At 39.6% G+C, this 22,274-nt stretch overlaps 1 protein-coding gene across 13 annotated transcripts in view; it reads left to right on the forward strand.

Moving 5' to 3' along the window:
- Positions 1-22,274, forward strand: part of Ptprt (protein tyrosine phosphatase receptor type T) — a 1,144,051-nt gene that overhangs the window by 973,858 nt on the left and 147,919 nt on the right. For 9 of the 13 annotated variants that reach the window (XM_036185148.1, XM_036185155.1, XM_036185146.1 and 6 more), the window contains one exon: positions 6,423-6,452. The exons of the other annotated variants lie outside the window; for them this stretch is intronic. In XM_036185148.1, the coding sequence (XP_036041041.1) occupies positions 6,423-6,452 (30 nt within the window). The remainder of the gene's footprint in view (positions 1-6,422; positions 6,453-22,274) is intronic. 13 annotated transcript variants of the gene reach the window in all.

Genomic DNA, 22,274 nt, shown 5'->3' on the forward strand with positions numbered 1-22,274 from the left:
TGTGTATGTGTGTGTGTATGTGTGTGTATGTGTGTATGTGTGTGTGTATGTATGTGTGTGTGTATGTATGTGTGTGTGTGTCTATGTGTGTATGTGTGTTTGTGTGTGTATGTGTGTGTATGTGTGTGTGTGTGTGTGTGTGTGTGTGTGTGTGTGTGTATCTCTTGAATGTCAGACTAATGAAACACAAAGTGTTAGAAAATTGCTCAAAATCACTCTGTGACAGTACTGTGTCTCAACCTTAGGCAGTCAGATGTGGAAGTTCATACTCTTAAATAACACTATCTAACCTGGATGTCATATAAAACAGGCCATACAAAATTGAGATGCTAAATTGTGTGGCATAATTCTAAAAGGGTCATTGAGGTAAGAAAAAAAAAACAGATGAAATGTGTCACCTTATACCTACCTTACACTAAATACTAAATGATTTCTTATCATAGGCTCAGAGAAGGAACCTCCCCACACACACTTTTCTTTTTGTGCTGTCTTGAGCAGCTACCCACTCTGGACACTTTGAAGCCTATTTCTAGTTGCTCACACTTAAGTCACCTATTGATTTTGTGTCTTAATCACCCTTCACATTTATCTCTTATTTCCCATCCCATGATCATTGTAAAGAAGTCCCCCACATCTCTTGTCTTGACTCTTGTTTTATCTTCTATGGACACTGTCCACTTCCCTTCTTACTTTTTCTTTACACTGCTCTGAGGATCATCCATTTAGAATAAATATCTGTTCATATGGCTTTGGGGGGTTCCCTGTGACCTTTAGGATGGAGACAAAGTTCCTCTGCCATATCATGACATTTGTACTTTACTCACTACCCACTCATATAAAACAGTTCTATATACCTGAAATGCTCACTCACAGGCTGGCTTCTCTGTGACTACACTTCAAGCATGGTAGATTCTGGTCTACCATATATTCTGTCCCCACCACCAGTTGTGTGGCCCCACATCTCCCTATCAGACTCTCACAATGGAAGAAAATATAACAATACTTGGTAACATGGACTCTTAAAGGAAGACTGCCTGGATACTAATACCCATCAGCCATGCTACTTACCCACTATGTGAATCTTAGGGAGTTACTTCTTTGAACCTCACATTTCTTGTCTGTAAAGTAAGAATAATAGTTTCTCATAGGGCTAGTGTGATGATCAAATGAGGTGGTCCATGTGGTTTACTTAGGATAGTATCTGGTATGTAAGTAATACCCTATTGTTTAAAAAGTAAGGTTTTTTTTTTTTTACTTCTTATTTTCACTTTTTATTCTTAAAATTTTCACTCACTTTAATTTGACCATATTCACCCTTCCCTCCACTCCTCAAACACCCAAAACACCTCCACCCACCCCACTTTATATTCCCTTTAAAAACAAACACATCAAATATAGTTGATGCTGCTCATATACCCTTGGCTGTGTGGCCTTCTACTGGAGCAGGTTAGTCCCATCAGGGACTACACCCTTAGAGAAAACTGATTTTTCTCCCACACATATCAACTGCCAACAACTCCTTAGCTAGGGTTTGGACTTTGTGCTTACCACCTCTCTTCATGATGGGATTCTGACTGGCTTGAGCTTTTGTGGGTTTTGTGCATGCTATATCATCTGCTATGCATTCATCCATGCAGCTACCCTGCTGTGTACTATTTCCTTCTAGTCTCTACCTCCTCTTACAGTCTTACAATCTCTTTGCCCCTCTTCTGCTATGGTCTTACACTAGTATCTGGTACATAAAAGATTGCCTTCTATTTAAGTGGTAGCTATTATTATGCCTCCTCTGTAATTTTCTTACCTGGCTTTCATATTAGACCAGGTGGGTTGGATTAGAATCTCATTTGTCTATTTATAGGACTTGGCAGAGACAGGTGTATTAGTAGACACTCAGGAAGTTTTTTAGATTAATAATCAAATGATGTTTGAGTAGATGATGAATGTGCTGTTGGATGGATGAAGGGCTAAGTGAGTGAATGAATAGATGAATGGGTTGGTTTGTGCCCTGGGTAGATAAATAGAAAGACAAATTGTTAGGTGGATGGATGGATGGATGGATGGATGGATGGATGGATGGATGGATAAGTTTATGGGCTAGATAGGTGGGTAAATGACCAAATGTGTAGTTACATAGACAAGTTAGCACTGTTAAAATGATATAGAGCAAAGAGAAACTCTACCTAAATGTGTTGTCAGACAGCTAAAAGGCGATTCTGCAGTATGTGATTTATTAAGTTTGGGATATTTGGTTTTTTTTCCCTTCCTAAAAGCACAGCTATCTTTGTGTTCAGGATTTTTGGTTTCAGGCAATCTGTTATTTGCAATCTCACTGTATCCCTGTAAATTCAGACCTTCAGTAAATCTTCTTCAAGGTTTAGAGAATACACACATGTAAACTGTGTTGTGGTCACAAAGCAAATATCTGTGACTTTGCAGCTTGGTTAAGAATAGATTACCCATTATTAGAAGACCACTGATCATTGACATTCTAGGAGTTTCTTTGACAAGAGATAGCACTAACTTTGGCGGCCTCCAAGATAACTCAGAAAAGCCTTTTGGAACAGGCACTCTGTTTAAATGGGACAAAGGAAACATGTTGTTAGGAGGTGGAAGTTGAGAACAGAAAATTCAGGGGATCAGAAGACTGATGCTGCCTAAGAGGAAGTAGCTGCCAATAGAGGAGAAGCCCAGCTCAGGACAGAGCATCCCAACTTCTCCACAGGTGCACAAAAACCTTTGACCAAGTGAGGAGTACCCTCTTAGAGCCTTGGGTTCTTCAAATAAAAGTAATAGGAACAATGTATACTTTTGTAAGGAAGATTCAAAGAGCTGAGGCATAAGGCATCATCGGGTCATTTTTGGTGCCCTGTTTTATGTCCTTAAGCAGTGTAGGCTACATGGTGGTAAAGAACATGAACTTTGGAGAGATGATGTCATCAAATCTGGATACTGGTTGTGTCGTCTTCACCTCATTTGCCTCAGTTTACTCTTCTACAAAGTGAAGATGACAGTATCTATCTCTTTGAATAGTTGTAAGTGAATACACAGGCCAATCTATGATCAGGGCATAGGAGAGTGTTGGTACCTAGTAAGTGCTATCTATATATTTGATTTCATTTTATTATTATTGGTAACTATTTTCACTGTCCCCCAAAGTTTATACATTGTCCCAGTGATGAAAGAAAGAAGCAGCAATTTTTTGTTTGTTTGTTTTTTGAGACAGGGTTTCTCTGTGTAGTTTTGGTGCCTGTCCTGGATCTTGTTCTGTAGACCAGGCTGGTCTTGAACTCACAGAGGCTGGCTCTGCCTCCCGAGTACTGGAATCAAAGGCATGTGCCACTACCACCCAGCAGAAGCAGCAATTTTTATATCTGTAGATGAGGTGGGAGATAAAATACCTTTAATCTGTCTTTAGCATATTCCAAGTATAGATTTGTTTTGACTAATATTAATTTAGATTAATGTAACTTTTGAAAAATATTATATATTATGTCATAAATTATTTGGATATAATCTAAATAAAGTCATCTAATATAAATTACCATATAGCTATGGTTACTCTTAGGAATAGATAGACATTGCTTCCAATGAGATGGAGAAATTAGAACATGGGCTATTTAATTACTTGTTCCAGACCATGCAGCTGTAAAAGATGATACTGGCATGCTCAACCTTCTTGTACCTCCATGACCTGAAAGCTATTTGAAATGTCTTTCATGTGTGGCAACAATGTAGTATATGGATAAGGAAGCAGGTTGGGGTAGGGATGGGGAGCCTGCTTTTCTAAAATGCCACAGTGAACAAGTGAAAGGGCTGAAATTAGAACACTAGCTTCTTTTTTTCTCATTTTGCTGAATATAAGTAAAATGATTAATCTAGTTCTATTACTGTAACAAAATGCCTGAGACAGGGTTACTTACAAAGAAAATACACCTGTTTCTCATAGTTCTGGGTAAATTCAATGGCATGTTGCCAGCATCTGCTCAACTTCTGAGAAGGGCCTTCTTGCTGCAACATCACATGGTGGGAGAGTATCATTCGCTGAATAGACTGAGGATGTCTTCTTCTTCTTCTTACAAAGCCACCCATTCCATCATACTCCACCCCCACCCCTGCCCTGACCCTGATGTTCTTTTCTGGTTTCAATCACCTCCAGAAGAACATCTCTGATAGCATCAGATTATGAATTGCACCATCAGCTTCCAAAGAGATGGTCAAGCCATAGCAAGAGATGTTTGGATCCTGAACTTTCTGCCTCTAAATAATAACATTTTGGGCATTATACCAGCTGTTTGTCGATGAAGGAGAAAAATAATCAGTGGCAACCTGTATGGCTAGTGAATGGGGATTTGATGACTCAAATGAATTTATCCAATTCTTGTCCATCACAGATCTGAGTCTTCCCCTTTCATTCTCCAGAGCCATTATTCATGTGGTCTAGGATGCTGAACCATTTTTTGTGGGGAGTGAGGTCACTGAGTCTTGCCATGCTTTGGTTCATTTTCCCCAGCTCAGCCGACCAAGAAAGCACAATTTCTTTCTGTTTTCTGACCACTCACTTTTCTTCTTGACTTTTAGGGTTATTGAGTTGGGCTTTGATAGCCCTGCCTTGGAGGCTTTGGCTACTTCTGACTTGAAAGGTGGAAATCCTGAGCTCTGAATATGTGTTCTCACCTCTGTGGTCTGAATATGTGTTCACACCTCTGTGGCTATAAAGACCGAGTCTTCCTATAACAAACAAATGGGATAATAATTACAACTAATCAAATCATTCAAGGAGGAAGGGAACTATTCTTGCTTACTCAGGAGGATATTTGGGGACCTGAATTTCCTAGCAATCTTTCCCAATCCTCAAATGCATCACTTATTGTCAGTGGAGCTAAATCCAATGTGAAATAAAAACATCCCTGTTTATTTTCTTACAATCTAAGATAAGTTACAATAAGGGGAACATAATGGACATACATGAAGGTTTGCAAGAGCTAGTGGGGACATTAAGAAGCCTGAAGGCAGTGATTTTTTTCAAGCTTCCTTTTGAAAGCTTGAATTCTTAGCCATATGAAATGTTAGATGATATAAAATAGATACAAATTGAGGTGCTGTGGCTTTGATGAGCAGTGGAGGACCAGCAGACCCATTTTAATGATATCTTCCCTCCCTATGGCCACTCTGAAGAACTTCTGGCATCCTGGAATACAGTTGGAAAACCATTAGCGATAGATGAAAGTGGGATCTGGTGACACTGAGGGTGAGAACTCTCCTAACTTCCTTCTCAGTACAGTGTTCTTTCATAATGATGTTAAAGTTTGTCCTGGTCCTACTATGTGACAAACAACCCCCAAAACCTAATGATGTAAAGAATTACTATTTTGTATTCTGCCTGGGTCTTCACTTTGGGTAGGGCATAAAGGAAACGTGTATCTGCTCTGTGATTCTCATGGTCTCAGCTAAGATAACTTGTTTATATTCTAGCTTGGGCTGGAGGGCCTGGAAAGTACCTGGTCATTCCTTTCTCTTTATGTAACCCCAGAGCTTCCATGTGATCTCTCCAGCATGGCAGCTTTGGGAAAATTGAATTACTTATATGGACACTCAGGCATCCAATAGAGTCCCCAGCAAAAGGGACTACATGGCTTCTTCTTTTCTAAAACCTAGCTTAGAAATCCCAGAACACAATCTTACTACATTTTGTCACCCAGAATCATCTATGACTCATTACTGCAGTCTAGATTCATGAGTCTAGAAATGTGGATGACTGGGGAGCTAGCAAGGATGCATCCTGGTTATTTCTCTGTTTTGAACATAACCTCTTACAAAATAGATGTGGATGTGATCTTCTGTGACATAGTTAAGATGAAAGGTGCTACTGTGTCTGTTGTTGCTTGGATCCTAGGAACACTGGAATGTGAAAGTTTGGTAGTCTATTTCTTTTCTGGTTTTTTGTTTTTTGGTTTTTGGTTTTTGGTTTTTTTTTTTTTTTTTTTTGAGCTAAGGATCAAACCCAGGGCCTTGCACTTGCTAGGCGAGCGCTCTACCACTGAGCTAAATCCCCAACCCCTGGTAGTCTATTTTTAGGATGCCACAGAAAGCTACCTAAGACCTTCCAAAGTCCATAATTATAAGGAAGTTTGTTTTAGCTGTCCATAAGGAAGAACATTCAAACAGTGCAAACGGCCACCAAGAAACTTGGCTTCCTCTGCACATGGCAGAGATGAGAGTCTCTGTCAGAGGTGAGGTCTCTCACTTCTTCCACCACTAATAGCAGCTGATGTTCGAAAAGCTGCATCTCTTTGAGCTTAGGGTTACTAAAATGATGTGCATTTCTAAGAATCATGATTTCATATAAACCTAATTCTTCTTTGTCTTTTCTTTTTCCCCCCCTTTTGGACATTTCCTTCATCTGACTGCCCATCAATAAATAGAAGAAATGCTTATTCCTACTCCTATTACTTGTAAGTATCGAGCCGGTGTTAATTGCTTTGTGCTCTGTAAGAGAGGCTGTAGCATGCATTTCCTCCTGCACCAACTAGTTAATTGTCTGTTGGCCTCTCATAGCCACTTCTGTCTAGTCATCTGTAGTCGGAAGTTTTGATTTTGTATGGATGCTTTTCCGTTTGAAAATGCACTGTCCCTGTTCATGTCCACTCTGTTTGTGTCATCCTGAGTTTGCCCTCATACCTTTGGAGATGTGAGGGGCTCGTTCTCCTTTGTGAGTCTCAGTTTCGAATGAGCAGCACCTCAGTTCCAGAAGGAGGGGAAGGTAAGACAGAATCACAGATCTCAGGAACTTCTGAGTCCCTTTGTGCCTCTTCAGGGAAGAAGTCGTCTTGGGGACTCAAGGGATAGAAAAGAGTCCATTGGCTCATTCCACTATAGCAGGGAGACTACAGGGAGTCATGACTTTATCCAAATCCAGCCTCAAGGATGACAGAAACATCCAAGGTCTTGGGTCTAAGCTGAAATTCCCTGTTTGGCATTTAACATTAGTTATATCACTTCATCAGTACATTTTGTTCACAGTTAATGATGGCTGCTGGCTTTTTACCCTTACTAAATAAAGGTGATTTTGTTACTAAATCAGAGCTTTTTCAAAACATGTGGGTAAAGGAGAGAAACTTTATATAATAGATCGTTGCTGATAAAAAGCTGGAAAACCACTGAAATATTCCCATATTCCAAGTCTGCATCTCTGGATTTAGAAAATGAGGTTCATAGAGAAATCTGAGAGCTTATCCCATATTCAACCTGCATAAAAATAGGAATAGAGCTCAGAATGCCAGGATCTTAGTAAACAGTATCGCCCTCTATTCTAGGTCTTCCCTTACCCTTGGCAAACAGAACAGCTTTGTGAGAAAGGCCAGCATCTCAATTGCCTTCTGCTGAAACCTCCACAGGTGGAGATGGAGCCAGAAAGTGGTTTCCCCACCCATTCTGCTCAGTTAGTGCCAAGCTGTGGGCACAGAAGATAATATCATCACCATTGTTCATACAAGGATCAATGTTCTCCATCACTACTACCAAAGGTCCTAGAATATTCACGTCACCTGTTCACTCATTCAGCAAACACACATTGATTATGCACACTGCATTCCAGTTAGAGTGGATGGAGAAATAGCAAGAACCTTAAGTCTCACCCTTGTGGTGCTCATGCCCTCTGAGAGATCAGCATGGAAAAATAATGAAATATAAGTTGAAAATTATATATATATGCACATAGTATAGGGACATTAACTAAGTATAAGCTCGTTGGTGTGGATGGATATACCTGCCAGTGGATTTAGAGTTAGATTTACCAAATTCTGGAGAAATTAACATTTTCATTTGTCTGAATAGCACTTGCAAAGATGTGGACATATAATACATGCAGCCATTGTGACGGAATGAGATGGAGCTTTAGGGTTCATACAGTACTGTGTTCAAGTCTTACCTCAGTTCTATAGCCTTGAGAATATTTCTGGACTCTGAAACATTATTACTAATTAGTATTTTTCTGAATACTAAAGGGAAATTGTACTTAATTTATAAAAATAACCTTAAAGAGAGAATAAGATGAGCTGGTGGAGTTTCCTGCTCATGAAATCTTAGTTTTCTTCCTATTTCCTTTCAGAAAGTGAACAGGTTTATGACAGTAATGACGGACCCTGTGAGCTACACTGATCTTACAAGGGTTCTTATGGAGTCTATATACCACAGTAGGTGTGGACACACAGTAAATAGCACAAATTCTGTGTATCTTGCTCCGTCTGTAGGTTAGCCAGTCTATGTAGTATGTCTAGACATGGATTCTATGTTCTGCACTGTGCCAGAACTGTAACAGAATCAAAGAAGAGCAGGTAGAAGTATTGGAGACAGGTAGGTATTCAAATACTTGTAGCTGAATTGTAATGACAAACAGCAGCCTTTCAACAGGTGTAGACATGAAGACTATATGAAGTCCCTAGAACTTGAAACTCCACAATACCTAGCACATGAAAACCATGCTAGTTCTGGAAAGCATATGCATATGTATGGAGTGCGATGTTTCTGTGATAATATTCACAAATTTATATTCATCAATCCCAAAGGACTATGCATGTCCTGTATGTTATGTCCCTGTAGAGAAGTCCTTGCAATATTTTGCCATCTAGAGAGATGTTGTAGGTAATTAAATTTTCTCTAGAGCATTGTCTTTCCATACCCAACCTCCAAAAAATTACTTGGCCAGAGATGAGCCACTTAAGCACCAAAGAGCCTGAACAGACAAGGCATACGTAGTCATCCTGAGTAAGGGAAACTACTAGCACTAATCAGGTATTTTGTGTACACATTAGCTTACTAAGCTCTCATCAAGGTGCAGTTTGATAGGCAAGTCATTCTAAAGTCACTCAGCAATAAATGGGAGGGAGAATGACTTGTACTGGGAAGAGAAACATTTGGGGAAGGGAGAAATGGTTGGGAGCACAGAAGATAAATATGACTATAGGTATGTGCAGTCTGAGGAAGCTGGTAGAATTCCCAAGTAAAAATGTCCCAGGCAACCTCAGGAATACAGAAGTAGTATTTAGGCAGGAGGGGGATGTTTGGAACCATCCTCTGAGGATGACAGAGGAGAATATAGGGTTGGGCAATTAAAACTGGAGAAAGAGTAGGAGGGAAAACAGAGAGTGAAGGGCTGAGTTTCCCAAAGTGATCATGCTCAACAATCTCCAGGCCGGGGTTTGGAGGGAAGTGCAGGATGGCAAAGCAGATAGATGATAGGAGGAAAGAGGAGAAGTCATTGGCTGTAGAAGATACTACAGAGGAAGGGGGTAGAAGGTGAGTGGACAGCCTGGTCATTCCAACACCAGAAGTCACTCCTGAGGGTTATGGGATAAATGGTGGACACCAAAGAGGCTGAAGATGCTGGAGGTGGGGAAACCATGCGAAGTAGGGCCTGGAGGCAAGCTGTTTGGAGACAGATCAACCTAGAAGAAAGAAAGATGGGTCTGGACCATTGGACTGAAAAAAGGCATGGAAGTGGGTGGTGGGGGAGAACGGAAAGAAAATGGGTCAGCAAGATGGCTCACTAGGATAAAGTCCTCACTCTCAAGTCTGAGAACCCAAGGTTGTTCTCCAGAATCCCCTGTGGAAGGAAAGAACCCACTCCTGAAGTTGTACTCTGACTTCTATACACATGCTAGAGTATGCTTGTATATGCACTCTCTCACATACATATAAATAAAACAAAAGTTAAGAAAATATCAGGCAAGAATGAAAGACAGACAATAATGGTCTCCAAGGTCCCCAGATTAAAAAAAAAAAGCCTTACTCTGAGTACTAGAGTAGATCCTGAGTGGAAGCCTTGAACCCTCCCTCCTTACCCAGGGCACAGACCAGCAACCTCAGCAGTAGGAGGGGCTTGTGGCAAATGCAGCATCTAGGACACCAGACTTAATGTCCTATGTTAGAACCTGCACCATGACAATGTCCTTTTCTAAATAGTGTCCATAATGCACTGTAAGAAGCAATGAATAAACCAGAAGCCCCGTTGTCCCCTTCATAACAAATAAAAGAAAAAAATAATACTCACCTCATAGAAGTCTAGAATACATTCTCTCTAAAATCTCCCAGATCATCCATAAAAACAAAGCCTCTGGCATGGTTTATCCAACCAATCTTTACAATAAAGCCAATGCTAATACACTCAACAAATATTAATGAAGTGTCCATTGTGAGCCAGGCTCCTGTCTAGGTTCTAGGAATTTAGGAGTAAGAACAAAAAAGGAAACACATTCACTCATGTAAAAATGTTTAGTAGGAGGGAGATAAAATAGCATATATCATAAAAATGGGATGTATAAAAGCTAAGACAAAAATAAATAAAACAAAAACACATGATAATATACAGAGTAGGAGAAATAGAGGAATTTTATCCTCAAAGAAAAACAGCCTTCAAGTACTTACCCTCATTGCAAACTTATATACATAAGACCAAATTCCTCAAGCATTTCCTAGAAGGGACTGTAGCTGGAAGTTTTCTGTGTCCTGAAGCTGCTCAGTCCCAGGTAAACATATTGAGGCTTATATTAATTGCAAACTGTTTGGTCTATGGCTCAGGCTTATTATTAACTAGCTCTTTCATCCTAAATTTCTATTTATCTATGTATCACCACAAGTCTCATGGCTTTACCTGTGTTCCATTACATCTTATTGCCCTGGCAGCACTCAGCATCTCCCTGACTCTGACTTTCTTCTTCCTGTCTCTTTGTTTGGATTTCCCACCTGGCTCTAACCTGTCTTGTCATAGGTCAGAGAAACTTCTTATTAACCAATGGTAGCAACACATATTCACAGCATACAGAAACTTCCCCTTTTATGTCTAATCAAAAAAGAAGGTTTTCATTTTAACATAATAAAATTACATATAAAAAACAGTTACCAAGCAAGAATTATAGTTATAATATCTAGTCTATTTGTATTAGGCAAAATTAAAGAAAATATTCTATCATATATCCTATCTTTGTGAGTTTTAAGTTTACATCTAATTTATCTTTTATTATATCTAAGGAAAACTATAATTAAAACTATTTAGTCTTCAACTCCATCAAAGACCCCAGAAGATATAATATTACCAAAGTAAACTGGAAGTTCATTGTAAGCAACTTCCAAAATTCTAGAAATAACAGTGACATCTGGCTGCCTGGTCAGTCATCCAAATTTCCTCTGCATTGGGACATCTGTCTTTAGCTTATAGGTATAGAGTCTCTGGCATACTTTTCAGTGAAGCAGGAAATTTGAAGGACTGTTCTGCTTATTGGCAAAGTTCATCAGCTGCTTTCCTCTGTGTCCTGCAGAATGTCTGGCAGTTTCTTCTGTGAAGTAGAAACCTGAAGGACCATCTCACCTTGTTTTAGCGAAGTTCAGTGGTCACCTTCCCATGGGTCCTGCATCAATCAGTCCAGGCAAGAGCAGTTTATTGCCCAAATGACTAGCCTTTTCCATATTGTAAGCAAACTCCACAACAAGTTTCTTTGACACCCATCATCCTCTTTGAAGTAATTGGTGCTATCAGGAGCAGACATGTATCACCGTCCAGAAAAGTCTAAGTTCTTTAGACTTTTTAGATATTTTAAATGCCATATTCTGTAGGTCTTTGAAGTGTTTGAAGATTATCTATCTATCTGAAATATATCTCTATTTGACCTTGAAAATCTAATTAACTTGATTATATGTTTGATGTTATATATTGACTATATAAATTAATTTATATTCTTTAACTATATATTACATTTTAAGTGAGCTGAATAAACATAATATCTTAAACAAGAGCAGAAATATACATACAGCATAACAAAATTGACCTTAAATTTGTGTCAGTAAACCAAAATCCATATCAATGTAAAGTATTTTGAGATTAACAGTTGTTTTCTGAATTACAGTATATTCAATAATCTACATTTTTCTCATAATTTCTACATCATGTTCTCCCCTTTTTTAGAAAGAGATTGACTATGACCATTAACCATTTATAATCAATCCCCTTTAAATGAAAATAAACATTTATAAACCATATTTTGGGAGTTTAAGTGTAGTTTCCTAGTTGGGTGTAGGCTTTCTATTTGAAGCCTATATGCAATCATAGACAATGTGTGCATGAATGACTATGGCTGTCTTCCGATAGAAACTACTAGTACAGAAACCAAAGTATCAGGCAACTAGGCCATAGTTTGCCTGATCCTAGACTTCTGAGAGTAGGGGGAAGATGAGATTTACCTTGCTTTTTCTTTTTCTTTTTCTTTTTTTTTTTTTTTTGAGTTCCTACTATATGCAACATCCCACACTTGGTGTTGACCATGCAAAGGTAAATTTGATACACTCTCTACCAACTAACAAAAGGTAGAAATTAAAGGAACTTCTAGTTGCCCCCTACTATGTGTCCAGCTCATTTAATGTTTAGAACAAGCCTTGTGAGATATCAGTCACTGTGTTGGTTTTATTTCAATATCAGAACACAGGCTTGAAGACATGTTTATAACCCATAAACAAAAAGCAAACCAATGGGGCCAGAATTTGATCTCAGGCCCACAGAACTCCAAGCTCTATCCATTCTTCTCACCAAGTCCCACTCTTGAGAAGAATGGCTAGAGCTCCTGCTTAGGGAACATTTGCCCAGGATCCAAACGCAAGTCTATCTACCTAGAAGCCTTTGAAGTAAGTCAAAGCTGAGTGTACTAGGATACTGTCAGAGGTAACCAAGGGCGTGGTGTGAGATTGGTCAAAATTGCTTGTTGACCTAGGATAAAGAAGGTGAAAGTTTAAGCAGAACTGGAATTTGGAGACACAGGGATAGAAGAGAATTTAGACTATCACACAAACACACACACACACACACACACACACACACACACACACACACAGGGAGGGTGAGAATAATGTAAGTTTAAATGCCACACCTAGATCAGAATTCTTGACATGTCTCTCCTGCTGGTTTTCTCCTTAAACAATCATGAGACCAGTGCAGTGTGAGCCTTCATCTGCAAGATGGTGATGTAAGAATGACTTCTCAGCATCATGAAAAAGTATATATGCAATATCAAGAGATAATCAAAGTCAGTGGGTATTTTATAAATAGAAACTCTCTTTCCTTCCATTCTGAGCTGACATAAATGCTCTGTGGGGTTCATGTTTGCCTTCCTATATTAAAGCAGTTCTCAGCAACTTTAGCTGTTCACTGTTTGCCTTTGGATAGGATATTAAAAGCTGGCATGTGTCCACAGGTTAATTTACCTCAGAGTATGTGATAGGCACGGTAATTATTCTGAACAGAGGCATTTTAGTCAAGTAAGTCCTCCTAAAAGAACACTAAGAATTTACCCTCTGTGGTGGTCAAGAGGGAGTAGTTACCTGAATTACTGAGGTCTTGGACATGTGCTTTGTGTAAGCGTCACAAAGATGGGAGACAGCCACCTGGTTAGCATGTCTCAGGTACTATGTGGGCTCCTGGATTTTTCTTAGATATTTTCTGTTCCCACAAAGTTCAGTGCATCCAAGTCTTACATCTTTTTGCAAGGTGTGGATCAAATGCTGCCTCCTCCAAAAAGCCTTTCCTGATTCTCTGAAACATCCCTACGCACACTTCTCTGTACTCCCACTGCACTATAAGGGGCAAGGGCATATGCATCTTTGTATCAGGGTCAGGGACATATGCATCTTCTGTTTGTTTCTGTTTCATGGGGGGTTAACTCCGTGGTCTCTGGTAGACATAGTGAACCCCCAGTAGCTGTATGTGGAATGAATGAACAAGATGAAATCAAACAATGTTACAACTAAAGTTAAAACAAAGATGGCATCATTTTTTTATTATCACAGAACCTATACTCTCCTTATTTTTCTAACTCCAAGGCAACCTTTGTTCCTATGTTTACATCTGTGTGAGCTAGACAGATGACTCATTTATCTGAGTCTTGGTTTCCTGATATGTCAAACAGGGTTTTAAAACACTTACCTTACAATGTCTTGTAAAGAGTCAATGGATAAAATGTTTGTAAAATACTTAGCTCTTAGTAGGGCCTTAACTGAGATATAAGAGGCCAAGTTCTTCTCTGAGATGCCTATTGCTGCTCCACCTGTTATAAACCACATTCTTGCCATAATGTGTAGGGCTCTGGAACTCCCAAGTTGGGTAACTGCAGCCCTGCTTGCTGACCTTAACCAGGTGTCCTCCCTATGCTGATTCCCTGCTGGTCTCCACCCTCCTGAATGCTCTCCAGAGGTTCTTTCTCTGTGTATCCGGCATTTGGTGTAAGCAGCTTAGATGCAAGAATGTAGAACATTCAGTAGCAAACTTCTGCCCTCCAGGGGTTCTTTCATTGTGCTGTAAGCCTGTATTTAAGGTTCCCTCCCTTCTTCAATAAACGGCATTTGGCATCCTTTGGCACAAATGACCCGCTGTCTTTTGTCTCTGTTTCTCGATCCACAGCCCCTCGCTCAGACATGGTAAACAGGTGGTGGTAGTGCGGGCGCTACCACAACAACAACGTATTTAAGGAGGCATTTACAAATGATTATATCAAGAGATGCTCCAAAATCATTTTTCTGTAATTCATCAGTCCCTTTGAATTAAGACAAAGAAAACATAGGGATAGAAGGAAGCCATTCAAGACAATCAATACCAATTACCCAGAGCTGACAGAAACATGTTGACAAGTGAACAGCCAGGGCATAAACACAGTCTAAGACCAAACCACCCCAAAGGAGACTGGTCTCCTCCAAGGCATTATTACATAGGCAAGACAAAGTCAGTACTATTCTTGCTGATTCATAGGCCCTATACCAGATAGCCTCAGTCTCTATGAAACTGTAGCCTGAAGTCTAGATTATGGGTGAGGAATGATGACACTTGAGCCCAGAGCCTCACACACAAGGGCATTGTCACTGAGTATCCCCACACTTCTCTATCACTTCTTAATTTTAAGACAGGGTCTTGTTAAGTTGTTAGAGATGCCTTGACACATGCAGTCCTCTGGCTCAACCTCAAGAGTTGCTGTAATTATAGCCCTAAATCATCCCTGGCTTAGAACTTGCATAGTGAGAAAGCATCTGTCTAAGTGTTTCTATTGCTATGAAGAGACACCATGACCATGGCAACTCTTATAAGGGAAACATTTAATTGCAATGGCTCACTTACAGTTTCAGAGATTTGGCCCATTATCACCACTATGGACAGGAGCATGGTGGCATGGAAGCAGATGTGTTGCTGGAAGAGTAGCTGAGTATTCTACATTTTACAGGCAGCAGGAAATCAACCGAGATACTGGGTGGTATCCTGAACATAGGAAAACTCAAATCCTGCCACCACAATGGGCACACTTCCTCCAACAAGATCATACCCACTCCAACAAAGCCACACCTCCTAATAGTACCACTCCCTATGAGATTATGGGAGTAAATTACATTCAAATTACTATATTCCACTCCTGGGCCCCCAAAGCTTGTAATAATATTGTAATGCAAAATGCATTTAGTCCAATTTCAAAGGTCCCTATAGTCTATCACAGTCATACAATCTCTTAACTGTGTCCCCTATTTAAAAAAACAAAACAAAACAAAACAAAACAAACAGATCACATACTTCCAACAGAAAAAATGGCACAGGATATACAGTACCATTCCAAATTGTAGGAAAGAGAGCATAGTGAGGAAATACTGGACTAAATCATGACCAAAAACCAGCTGGGAAAACTCCAAATTCTGCATCTCCATGTCTGATTCAAAATGCTCTTCAGATTTCCAACTCTGTTCAGCTTTGTTAACTGCAACATACTTCTTTCTCTTGGGCTGAATCCACTCCCTGTCAGCAGCTTTCCTTGGAAGGTATCTCACAGCTCTGGCATCTCTAACATTTTGGATTCCCAAATTTTGGTAATCCAGGCTTCAACTTCACAGCTTCATGCAATGGCTTCTCTCAGCCTCCATATAGGGACACCCTTGATACATTCCTGACCTCAGTGGCTTTCTTTAGGTGTGGAGGCTAAAGCTGCCAAGTTCTGCTGCATACTGGGTCTAGAACATGGATCCCTCATTCAATTACATCTTTGCCAGCGTTCTGTCCTCCAGTGCCTAAGCTTGGCTGTCCTGGTCCTGAAACTTGTTCTGTAGACCAGGCTGGCCTCAAACTCAGAGATCAGTCAGCCTCTGCCCTCCCAGTGCTGGGATTAAAGGTGTGTGCCACCATACCTAGCTCTAAGCTTTTCTTTAGTTTCTTTCCACAAATTGAAAACTAAGCTGGGTGTGATCTTTCCCTGAGGTCACCACTCCTTATATTCCATTTCTTAATCCCTTTATCTCTTTGAATATAGGACTTAACTCTATTCCACTTCCTGGTATTCTTTTTTCTTCTCAAAATTTACTTTTTGTAATTAACCCTGCCTAGGTTGCTCCTTTTCATTATAAATCTTCAGCAGAGTTACCACTGATAACCACATGACAGAGTCTATATGAGGCTGTTTTGAGATTTCTTCTGCCAACAGAATTAATCCAAAACTCACTTTAGCCTCAGAAAATGGCAAAAAACAGCCACTTTCTTCACCAAACTACCATAAGATCAGTCTCTAGGCCACATACCAAGTTCTTCTTCTCTGGGACCTCTTGATCCCCACAGTTCATCAAATCACATTCAGTACCACTGACTTCCATGCTCCTATAAGTATGGCCTACTAAGCAGTACTTATAAAGCATTCCATTGCTTTCCTAACCCAAATTCCCAAAGTCCATATTACTCTGAACAAAAACAAGATCAAACCAGTCACAGCAATACACCAGTCCCTGGCACCAATTTCTGTCTTAGTTAGGGTTTCTATTGCTATGAAGAGACACCATAACCACCACAGTAACTCTTATAAAGGAAACATTTAATTGGGGTGGCTCACTTACAGTTTCAGAGGTTCAGCCCATTATCGTAATGGGGAGCTGGAGGAGTAGCTGTGTGTATTGCATCTAACTGGCAACAGGAAGTCGACTGAAACACTGGTGACACACTTCCTCCAACAAGGCCACACCCACTCCAACAAAGCCACACCTCTTAATAATGCCACTATCTATGAGATTATGGGGGCCTATGACATTCAAACTTACAAAGCATCTTAGATTAGTAATTTGTGTGATGACTTTGGAAAATTCTCCTGACATCTTCAGCACTCAGATGGATGTGTCCCTTCCATTGTATTGTACCTTTGTCCCTGCAGTGTTCTTCCTAGAATACCCCCACCCTGTGTGCCTAAAAAGTTCTAATATATTTAACAAGGTGCAACATTCTCTTATTGTGGCCTTCTCCAGTTTACACAGATTATATCCATAGACTGGGCTCATATCTTTATGGCATCCATCTCTCATTCATTCATGTATTAACTCATTGATGAACTTCTTAGGTCATACTATGCTTGGAACAGCTGCATGCCCACATCCTACTATACAGTGGCTGTTAATTATTCATTTTTCATTACCCTACAACTAGAACTGTAAGCAGAGCAATTCAGACATCTTAATGAGTGAGTATCTGTGGTGAATATCCCTCTGTGTTTGTTTTATCTCTATTGAGTTATATTATTTCATTCTGTGTAAGTTGGTTAATATCAATTTTTATTTATTTTGACATATGTTGATGGTAGGCTTTCAGATCACTATGGTTTTATAGTTTTATATTGAATCCAGGCTAGAAACATTGTATTTGAAGTTGCATGTCACAATTATAAATGCATGAAATTAATGAATGCTGCCACAGTGAGACGGATATAAATGCAACGGGCTAGATCATGTGTACAGATAGATTTGGGGAGGAATTGCCATTGAAGGATGCTTTATTGTTTACTCTACTGGATTAGAGGTGAATCATATCAGTCATGAATACCAAACAGCCAATCTATAAGTCAGAGCTCTGTCACTTTAGTCAGGGAAAATACAAGTGACTATTTCTCCCCCAAAGATAGGAAAAGATGTTTACTCTATACTTTTAGGTTTACATCTAAACTTAAGCTTCCATATCAACCAGGTATTAATGATGCCTTGAAGCTTAGAAACATCTGGCTATGATTCTAAGTGTTTCTACTCTACAAATGCATTCAAATGTTAGAATGATTGGAAAGGAAAGTATGTGAGCTGTCTGCTGATGGAGAGGAATGATTGAAGTGTGGAAAGAGGATACTCTAAAATACTGAGTCCCTTTCTAGAAGGAAGGACTTAGTCACCCCAAATAGAGGCTGGTGAACTGCCCTTATTTGCCTTCAAGGACATTATGTTTGATGTTGCCTCTCCACATGTATCTAGTAGCCTCATGTAGCATGAATTCTAATTGGTCTTAATAATAAAAACCTGGAGTCAGATATCAGGGTGAAAGCTGAAAGATCAGAGAAGCAGAGCAGCCAGGCATTAGAGAGACTACTGAAAGGGGTGAGCTCCTGTCTCCACCCTCACCTTCTCACATCCTCTCTCTGCCCAGCCATATCACTTCCTGTTTCCTCCTCCCAAGTGCTGGGATTAAAGCTGTGTGCCACCACTGCCTGGCCTCTATGGTGGGTAGCCCTGCCCCCTGATCTCCAGGTAAGCTTTATTTGTTAGAGCACAAACAAAATATTACCACAGTAGTCAACATGGGGTTATCCAAGCCACTCTGACTCCCAAACTTCCCATGGGGTTGCTTCCAAAGCAGTTACTGTGACGATGTCACTGTTCAATTTCTTCCACCTTTTTCTCTGCCTTTTTCCTCTCATACAAGTGAAGTCTGTCAATCTCCCCAAGTCTCATCAAAGACCACAATCTGTGACAATCCCATTGGCTTATCTGTAATTTGGCCACTAGAGACAATGGGTTGGAGTATGTTCTGTGTCTCTCCCTAGAGCATGTTCTCTTCATAGCCTATGAGCACTTTGTATATCAGCCAACTAGGGTAATTCCTTCCTTGCTTGTTGGTTAGGTCAACTCTAAAGAACACTTCCTTAGATGATCTTCTCCATGGGCATTTGCTGTTTGTGCTGTCATGAAGACCATGGGATCATTCTTATATAGCCCTACCTGAGAGAGTTCCAAGTATATCCCAGACAAGACTATAGCAATACCCTTTTATTGACACAACTCATTAAATTGCCATTGTCTGAAGTACTCAGCCATAGTGACACTTAGCAATATGTCTCCAGGAAGAAGCAGGTTTTCCTCTGAAAATACTAGGTTCAGCATGCATCCTCCAAGTAAAGTGTCTTCTTTGCTAAGGTGGGGCTTTCGCAAAGATAGAATTATGGGTTACACACACTGTAAATGCTTTTCTCAGTATTTCAGCAGAGTGCTTTTAATGTAAGGAAGTGCTTTAGTTAAGCCCTGCAATGCTCCTGCTGATGATAATGATTGCATCTTGTTTGTGTGTAATGCTTTATCTCTTCCAAAGTGCTTTCCTACTTATTACCCACTCATCTGGTTGAGGTATTTAACAAGATATTATTAGATAGATGATGGAGCTGAGCAGTCTCTGCCATTTAGAGAACTCCCTTAACTCTTATCTCAGGTTCTGTTTCTCATCTGTAAAATGGGAGTCATAGCACTGACATTTCAAAACAGCTTTGGAGGGTTAGGCTTTCATTCATATGCATGTAATGAAGGATTTCTTTCCTTTTTATTTTTATTTTTTGAGGATTTCATGCATGACTACTTTGTTTACATCATGTTTACCTCTCTCTCTCCCCTCTTCAACTCATCCCATCTCCCCTTTGTTCCCTCTCAAATTCATGACCTCTTCATTGTTAATTGTGTGTGTGTGTGTGTGTGTGTGTGTGTGTGTGTGTGTGTGTGTGTGTTGACAAAAACAGCTGAGTACATTAAATGTTGCTGGAATATAATAGGGCTGACCACTTGGGAATTGGACATCTGATCAAGGACTCATCTCTGTATAAAACTGTTTATCCCTCTCTCAGCAACCATAAATTGTCTGTAGCTCTTCATCTAGGGCTTGTCTAAGTTGGCATAGTGACTGGTCTTGTCATTATATAGGTCTTGTTAGGCAACCATATTGTTGAGATTTCATGAGTGCGGCTTCTCTGTCGCATAGAAAAGACACTACCAAGCAACTTCTTTGTGTGAATTACAGAGCTGAGTTCTGAGTAATTAGGGAAGAAAAAGCCCTTCTTTTAAGGAATTCACAGCTTAAAAGGGACATGGACATGTCAACAAGTAGTTGTAAAATAATGTGCTAAGTGCATGATAGAGGAATAAGTACTAAAGTTATAAAGGAGAGGAGTCATTGGTAGCTGTGAGGAAACATCTTGTGAGTTAAACTGCCCAACAATTTCTGGGAATAAAGTATGCATGAGATGTTTCCTCTTTTATTTGTTTAATGTTTTAATTAAAATAGAATTGCATCTCTTTCTTCCTTCTCTTTCTCCCTGCAGCCTCCCCCAGATACTTGCCTTCCAACCCCTCTCATGCCTCCCCACTGTCAAACTGATATCTTCTTTTTCTTTGATTATTATTATTACATGCATATGTATGTACATGTGTATATGTATGTGTATGTACCAATATATGACTACAACCTGCTAAATCTGTTTTTATTGCTTATATGTATATGGTTTCAGGGTTGACCACTTGGTATTGGATAACCATCAATGGGGCTCATCCCTGGAGAGGCCAGTTCTCCTCCCAGCAGTCATTAGTTGCCAGGTAGTTCTTTGTCTAGGGGTGGACCCCAATGAAAGTCTCCCCTTATACATTAGCATGTCTTTTGATGTTGCCATTAATCCAGTCTTATTTATGTAGCCATTTCTAGGAGAGACTGTTTCACAGCACATTTCCTAGTATTCTGGCTCTTAAAATTACTTTTCTCTTTGGCCACACCATCTTCAAATACATGCACAAAACCAAAACCTTTATTTTCATAGTTGGTTTTGTGGCATCCTTGGGGTAAAAAATAAAATAAAAAGACTTTGCAAGGAAAATAAATGATAAAGGGAAATAAAAGGGCAGAGAAAAAGTCTGCATCCTACTTTTATTGCTTAGTAACTGACAATCCCAGAGTCTCAAGGTTTTATTTTCTCATCTGCCAATGGTGTTGATGGTCCTTCTTTGAATCACTGATCTATGTTAAGAGATTAACTAGCAAAGTACATATACAAGATGATTATCATTAGAAAATAGTAGATCTATAGCTGTTGTTGGGTGTATCCGAGAGAAATATTCAGAGGAACAAAGATGTAGAATTATTGTAGATGAAGTCCTTAATCTTTATTTAAAAAAAATCCACTCTAAGCAATTTGGACAGGATATTTGTCCCCCTGGCATCCATCTGTGGTGATACCAGTAAGAGAGATAATAATAATAATAATAATTAGTGACTCTGACCAGAACTATCAATTTAGGCAATGTTATTTAATACAAGCAGACTTTGTAGATTACTGGGCAGAATAAAGGGCTGCAGTTGACAATTTCCATTTGAATGGAATGTAATTCCAAATACAGGTACTAAGCCTTGTTCTGTATGGTATAGCTGTCGAAAACTTCCATTCAAATGCAAGGCCCCACAATTTAGGAATGTAGGGCCTTCATGTTCTATTATGAAATGTCTTACCAGACACATTGCCAGTTTCCTTCCTGAGAGACAGATCCCAGGGAAGTTGGTGCAAGAGTGGGAGCTTTATGGAAATGAAGGCAGTCACATAGGAAGGAGACCAAAATCCACAACCTGTAAACAAGTAACTGAATAATTGAATTCAATGATTTGGTCAGTACATAGACATGGCAAGGTCCACTGGCTTATTCATACCTGAAAGCAGGGTTGAGGACTTCCCAATTGGAAGAGCTGAAGAATCTAGAATCATTGAAGAAGGAAATCTGGAAAAGGAGATGAAGGCATTAACTAATCATTTAACTAAAAACTCCTTGTGAGAATTTGCTTCTATAGGGTCATCAGTTAAAAACGACCTTGACTGTGATGATAGAACCTGAGTTTGACAAGCAAAGACTACAGAGGATAGGATATTTGATGGTACTATTTCCCTTATTAAAACTACATTAGTTAGTTAGTTTGTTTTTGTGAGTACATATAGAGAAGGGACATATATGTGTCATGCCATGTATGTAAAAGTCAGAGGACAAATTGTATGACTCTCTCTTTTCACCACATGGTTCTTGAGGATAGAACTCAGGTTGTTGGCTTGGTAGCAGGTGCTTCTGCCCATTGATCCATCTTGTCAACCCAAGCACTTCCTTTATACATGTTGAGTAGACAACCCTTCTATAAATGTATAGAAGTCATTTAAGGAATGGCAAAAATGTCCCAA

The sequence above is a fragment of the Onychomys torridus genome, chromosome 4, assembly GCF_903995425.1.
Source record: "Onychomys torridus chromosome 4, mOncTor1.1, whole genome shotgun sequence".
Taxonomy (NCBI): domain Eukaryota; kingdom Metazoa; phylum Chordata; class Mammalia; order Rodentia; family Cricetidae; genus Onychomys; species Onychomys torridus.